The sequence below is a fragment of the Pinus tabuliformis genome, chromosome 4_1 (assembly GCF_031772625.1).
Source record: "Pinus tabuliformis cultivar Carrire ecotype Pingquan chromosome 4_1, CPIR1, whole genome shotgun sequence".
Lineage (NCBI taxonomy): Eukaryota > Viridiplantae > Streptophyta > Pinopsida > Pinales > Pinaceae > Pinus > Pinus tabuliformis.
Genome location: NC_142303.1, coordinates 453,695,566 through 453,702,454, shown reverse-complemented (window position 1 = coordinate 453,702,454; position 6,889 = coordinate 453,695,566). Strand labels below are relative to the sequence as shown.

General features: G+C 37.7%; 1 protein-coding gene across 1 annotated transcript; it reads right to left on the bottom strand.

Moving 5' to 3' along the window:
• Positions 1-4,386: 4,386 nt before the first annotated feature.
• On the bottom strand, positions 4,387-4,929 carry LOC149176316 (ethylene-responsive transcription factor ERF011-like). The gene has a single exon (XM_089421431.1). It carries the CDS (start codon positions 4,927-4,929, stop codon positions 4,387-4,389), a length of 543 nt encoding a protein of 180 aa, XP_089277557.1.
• Positions 4,930-6,889: the final 1,960 nt, after the last annotated feature.

Sequence of the window (6,889 nt, the reverse complement as noted above, 5' to 3'; positions counted from 1 at the left end):
GAATAACTGAAGAATCCTTCTCTGTTTGTATGCCTTAAGTTATAAATTGCAGCGTTAAAGCATAATTGGGGTCCTTATCGTTATAACAGTGGCTGAGCCGCTTCAAAGATATCATAGCTTACGGTTATATAATGAAGGTCGTGCGTGAAAACAAAGTATGGAGGAGAATCGTGTTTATAACGTAGAGTCCATTAAAAACAACCGAAACCAAGAGAAGAGGAAATAGATGCGAGAAGGTATAATGGCCGTTGGATTTGTAAGATCAACGGACCAGATCTAATTGGGGACAGCAGAGCCACTTTATCGTATCGACGTAATTCAATTGTATGCGACAGGACTTCAGGCCTTAAGAATATGCGATGAGCGATCGCCGATCGATTGCATCACAATGTTCCATATGCATGGACCGGAACCTAACCCTTTCCAACTCCGATTGCGACATTGCGATTGAACGAGGACCGTTAGATCTGTGAAGGGGGTCAACGGTGGAGACTTAATTACTGATCGCACTTATGAAAGGTAAAGTGCCAGCGGGTAATGAAGTTGTGACAATGTGATGGGTCGATTAAGTGATAGCCGATAGCAATAGATCAGAGATCGGGGCAATCGGGGATTGGGAGTGTAAAGGAGCAGCACAGCGGATCCGAAAGTTTATAGATGTGGGTGTAATTCAATTTGAGTTCCGGCCTTAAGCGTCTAGTCAGATTTCTCATGTGTTTTAGTGTATTTCTGTGTATCGCGAAAACATAGTTGTCCCAGGGTTTTAAAAGAAAAAGGCATATGAAGGAGCAGATCCGATGACATTTATATATGCGGGTCTATGTATTTTGAAGTCCAATTTGTTGATCGGAGCGAATTTTCCCTTGTATTCCTTTGTATTCCGATAAAGTTGTAAAGTCGGGTTTTTAAAGCAATAATGCTTCCGATAGATGATTGTGGGCATAACCACAAGTTCCGGGAAATTATAGTTGCTTGTATATGAAGGGATGTCAGCCTGCTGGCATCAAATAATAATATGGAAAACATAAAGAAACACCATCCCCACCCTCATGGGGGTGGGGGGAAATACTCAAAAAAAAAAAAAAAAAAAACATTGAGAGTGGGAATGGGAGGAAAAATAGGGAAAACATAAAAACATCCTCACCTTCATGACAGTGGGGGTTGGAGAAAATAATATTGGGAAAAAAAATACCAAAAAAAACAAAATACCTTTTCCTAATATGTTTTCCCTATTATTCCCCCCACCCTCATGACAATGGTGGTTTTTTTCTTTTTTTTCCACTATCATTTACCCTACCCCACACTTGTATGGGGTGGGAGTGGTTTTTTACATTTTCACTAATATTTCCCCTCATCCCCATGCTCATGAGGGTGAGGGTGGAGGTAGGTGGAAATAAATGGGAAATCATTAAAAAATTAGGTTGGGGGCGAAAATAATAAGGAAAATATAGAGAACATTTTTTCTCCTAAAGGTCAGAGTAGGGGGAATAATAGGAAAAACATTAAAAAAAGGAAAAAAATGAGGTTAGGGCTAGGGGTAAATGATAGGGAAAACATAATTTAAGAACTTTTTTTCTCATCAGGGTGGGAGTCGGGGTAAGTAATTAGGGTGGGAGAGGGGGTAAATAATAGGGAAAACATATAAAAAAGGGGGTGGGGCAAATATATATATATATATATATATATATATATATATATATATATATATATATGTTTTCCCTATTATTTGCCTTGATTCCCATCCTCATGGTTATTTCCCTCCACTGACACCATCATGAGAAAAAATGAAATAAAAGAGTGGAGGAATAATAGAGAAAGAAGAAAAAGAAATTATTTCCCTCTACTCCCCACTTATATATATATATATATATATATATGAACCCACCCGCATATAGGAGGGTGGGTCTAAGGGGTGTATTGGGTAAGTTATTATAATTTGTGTTTTTCCCCTATTATTTCCCCCCACTACTGCCTTTGTATATGTGTGTGTGTGTCTACAATCATATATTGAGTATAGTTTGTAAATTATAATAATTTACTCAATATTCCCTACCATCCCCATGGGTGTATGAGGGTGCGGATTGAGGAAAATAACACATAAAAATAAAAAACAAAAATAAAAATAAAAAATAAAAATGTTTTGTTTTTCTTAATGTTTTACCTATTATTTTCTCCAATCTCCATCCTCATATATATTCATGAAACATGTTTTTCTATGTATTTTCAAAATTTTCTAGTGGGGGCCTACTCAAAAGTATGCAAAGTGGATACTCAATGGATGCAAGGTTACATTATGCATCCAACATATGATTACATTTGACTTTTGAGTAAACCTGTAAGGATATAAGCCAAAAATACCAAAAAATGAAAAGAAAAAAAATTAGATTTCTTTTTTTCCTTCAAAAATTCATGACTCTTGTTTTATTTTTAACTATTATTTTATTGTTTTTCTTGGGATGTCAATTTTAAACCTCAAAATTCTCCTAATATTGTTGCATAATAGTAATCTTGTGCATAAACTCAAATCCATCCACAAAATGCATGATTTTCTTTTGCTATCTACAAAAACATGAAGCAATGGACATAAGATTTTTAAAATTTCTCTATCCCATCTTTTGAGAGGGGTTGCCTCCATCTCCTCACTCTCTTCCTTAAGGTTGCTTATCTCAAACTTACATAAAGAAGTGGAATTCATACTTATAGCAATAGCAGTGGTATTCTCCAAGGCTATTTGAACCATAAGAGATGGTACAAGATAGTGCGGTGTCTCAAGTGGTTAGCAATGTAATACCTCCACTCCATCCCAAAATTAAATAAAAAAATAACTATGTTACATTGGATGATTATTAATAAACACCACTATTACCCTTTTCTCTCCAATCATATATTATTCGACAATATACTGTGTTGTTCTTGAGCTCCTAAGACATTAATGTAGGTATACTAATATTGTCCTCTCCATATCTTGTCAAATGACTCTCACCGTGCTTGGAGTCATCTTCATATACATTAGTGGATTTCACACTCCCAACATTATTTTCTTAATATTGAGTGCCATAGATCGTTGAAATCCTATTTGAGAGAGTCATATCCTCTTAAGAAATTTTAGGGCATTATATTTAAAGGTTGTTGTTCTCCAAGTAGTCTTACTCTTTTGGAGATTCCTTCATCGGCTAATTAGTGTACTAATATTTTGACATGTGAAGGATTTTCATGATATCCTCACATATGCCTTTTAAGCCTACTTAAAAGCCACAACAAGCCCTAGTTAGTAAACACTTGGCTTAAATGGATTCATTCATAAATTCATTGATGGCATCCATTAGAATTTAGAAATCCTCTTATATTAATAGATCCAAAACCTAAAAGCATATTAGATTGCCAATTGAATCCATGTTTTTAAAGCATGTAGTTCAAGTAATTTTTTTATGTCATCTCCCCTCCATCCAACATAGATATGGATCCTTTGGCATCAATGAGGAAGATGCCTATACCTATGATAACGGGTTTCCCAGAGAGAGCCCATGAAATTTGACCTTGACCTTATTCCTTGGAAGAGGTTGCCAACGGGAGAACATCTTTTGTGAGTGGTCTATACCTAATGCTTGTGAATCTCAACAAAATGTATTTTAATAAATTAGAATTTAAATTAATTAAATAAAAAAACATAACTATAAAATTTTATGATCCAAGAAATTGTATACATATTTATACTTATATCATGGAAAATATTATTTTATTTTTTTTATAATTATGTTAAGTTTAAGTAAAAGCTAGTTAAGGTTAAATAGAAGAATAATTTATTTACTTATAAATTGTTTTTATTATTTTGTATATCAATGAATTGATATCACCAAAATTGTGTTAAAATTCATTTGCATTTGGATACTTGTTTATTAACGGATTGCTATCACCAAAATTGGGTTAAAATTCATTTGCATTTGGATACTTGTCTATTAACGGATTGCCAGCACCACGATTATGTTAAAACTGATTTGAACTTAGATATTTATCAAGTGGCCTAATTTCCCAAAAATGACTTCTGTGGTCAACCTCTCCTGGAAAATTTAAACTTATCTGACCAACTAATCTCCACCTCATAGATTAAAAAATAAATAAATATTATTTTCTCCAAAATTCTAAAAACCTTATACAATCACCCAGAAATTGAAAAATCACTCTGCCGAAAGGGTCAAACAACAACCCTGCAAAAGGGCTTTTGACGGGGGATATTCCTTTCCCCCAGTCCTTGTAACTTTGTAAGTAATTCAAACGTCTCCGAATTTCCACAGTTCAGTCGATTCAAAGAATATGTATGGGTACGGGTCCTACGCAGAAATAGTGAGCTCCAAAGCCACCGACACCTCTTCAATTGACGGGATTTTCTCAAAATTGAGTCCTCTCCAAATTGAGTCCTCCATTGCCGTCAGACGAGGACTGCCACAACCCCAAGTCCTGCGCCTCTGGAATCTGCTGACTATCACATGATAAATCGATTTCTGAAACTGAAGACGGTCGTGATGGCGATGCCGACTTCTCCTTCGGCTTCTTCTTATCATTTTTTATATTCTGCAGAGAGGGAGAAATCAAAGGAATTTCGTCCAAGGCATATTTGGTGGCGGCATGCTGAATCTGAGGAGGAGAAAGAGAAGCCGCAAACGGTATGTCAGGCAGAAAATTGGGGAAATTGAGTTTAGCGGTGGGTCCTTGCAGGCAATACGTTGCCACGTCGTAGGCACGTGCAGCCTGCTCGGCGGTTTTGTATGACCCTAGCCATATCTTCTCTCTGGATACAGGAATGCGAATTTCGGACACCCACTTTCCCCATTTTCTCATTTGGATTCCCTTAAATTGGCAGCAATTTTGTCTGCAACCTTCGTCCAGGTGAGCGCGGGCACGCTGCTCTTGGAGTTGTGCGGATTTCTCCATATTGCGTGCTAAAATGTCTCCAAATAAATGCCAAAGGCAAGTAAATTGAAAGCCAAACTCACTTGCGTTAAAATGAAAAGCTAAACTCACTTGTGTTAAAATGAATTTATAAGGCGACTCGCGAGTTGGGGAGTACATAAACAAGTGGTCAAACCATGTATTGCCAGCTGTAACAACGCGTGCTGTGACAACAGTGCCGATATTTAAGGCATGAGATACTTTTGTAGTCGTGCGTAAATGAAGAGGTAGTTTTATTCCATATTGGATGACGTCGATAAATATTTCGTAAGAGATGACGTGCATGGATAAACCGTTGCACTATCAGGGCAAGCATTCATTCGATCTGACTCCTAGAGCACCTCTACCCAATGGGTCGATATATCGTCGATCCATTCTGGAAATTTCCAAGTACAAGAAGCGACATGATCAACATCAGGGACCACACAAGTTTCAAGTGGGTGACAAAGTCTGATTGCATTTGTAGAAAGAACGTCTTACAAGAGGCCATACCAAGGTTGTGGGAAACAATGCTTTGGATCACAACATTTCCCCATTCCTTTGCTTTCACCGAGTGTTCAATGTCAACCGCCCTCGACCATGCTTCCCACCATTACTGGACACATCATAGGTTGCAGAACAGCTCACCAGGGACCCAGCTCAACAGAAGTTTCCTCATCTCAAGGAGGAACTCAATGCAATGGGGGCCATTGCTTCCTAAGAGGGGAGGAATGATCTAGGTGGATGTTGGTGGCCACCCACCTATCCCACTTGGACCCCCACAACTGTCTCTTTCAGTTTTTCAGTTTCCTTAATTGTAGCACAATTTACTATTTTTAGCAGTTTTTCGGGTCCTAAACTTCCGGAGCCGTTTTGAGGCCCTAAACGACGTTTTTTTGGGAAAACTGGGAGCAACATGGGTCCTCGGATGGATATTTCTAACGAGCTATGGTGCGCATCAAACAGAGATTGTATGCCAAAGTTACGACCCCGGGAAGTTGATGTACCAATTTACCCAAAACGAGGCCCATAATGTGGCTATTCATCTCCTAGGGTTAGGGTTTTTGGATGTTTAGGGTTTTCCATTGTTTCTAAACAATAAATAGGCCTTCAAGCCTCATTGTAACTCAGTTCAGAGGCATGTAGGCGTCACATATCTTCTCAGAGATAAGCTACCATCGCCCTATCTTATTTATTTCCATTTCTGTTTGTAAGCATATTTCAGTATTTTACATTAATGAAATGAAGTATTATTTCCATTGCATCTCTGTGTATATGGGTATTTCTGTATTTTGTTGCATTCTTATTTAAATCCAGATCATTAGGAAACCTAACCTGCATAAGAAATAAAGGGGTATTTAAGGAACAATTTAGAACCATGCATTTTTTCTTTGATATTAGACTCATCTTGATCATTAGGGGCAAAAATTAGCTTAAAAATCAAAGTGCTCAGAATCATTTGAAACCTGAACGACTGCATCCATCTTGGCAAAAAATCCCAATGCAACTTGTTTCATTCAAAAGAGATTTTGTATGACGAAGGTAGAGCCCACTGACCGCTTTGCAAAATAGAAGAAAATTTTGGAAAAAAAGGTACAGCGACTGCCTAGTCAATAGTCTGTATTACTGACGTGTCAGGTGATTGGGCAGGTTCAATAGGATGGTCAATATCTAATTCGGGTTCGACAAGTGTCAAGTTGTGGTTGGTTTATGGTGTGGTGATGTGGTATGTTATTACTGGTTTGAAGTGGACCAATGAGGAGGGGACAAGTGGCAAGCCTGAAGGCCACCACGTCTCCCTCCCCAAAGGTTGATCATTGGCGCAATTTACCAAAATTTTTATGGAGGCGCCGGGGTTTGACCCTGCAACCTCCTCTAAACAGACCAAGCACTTAACCGTCTCTGCTATCGTTTGTGTCTTAACAATGTATGAACACCATATGTATTTAAAGTTTCAAACCAT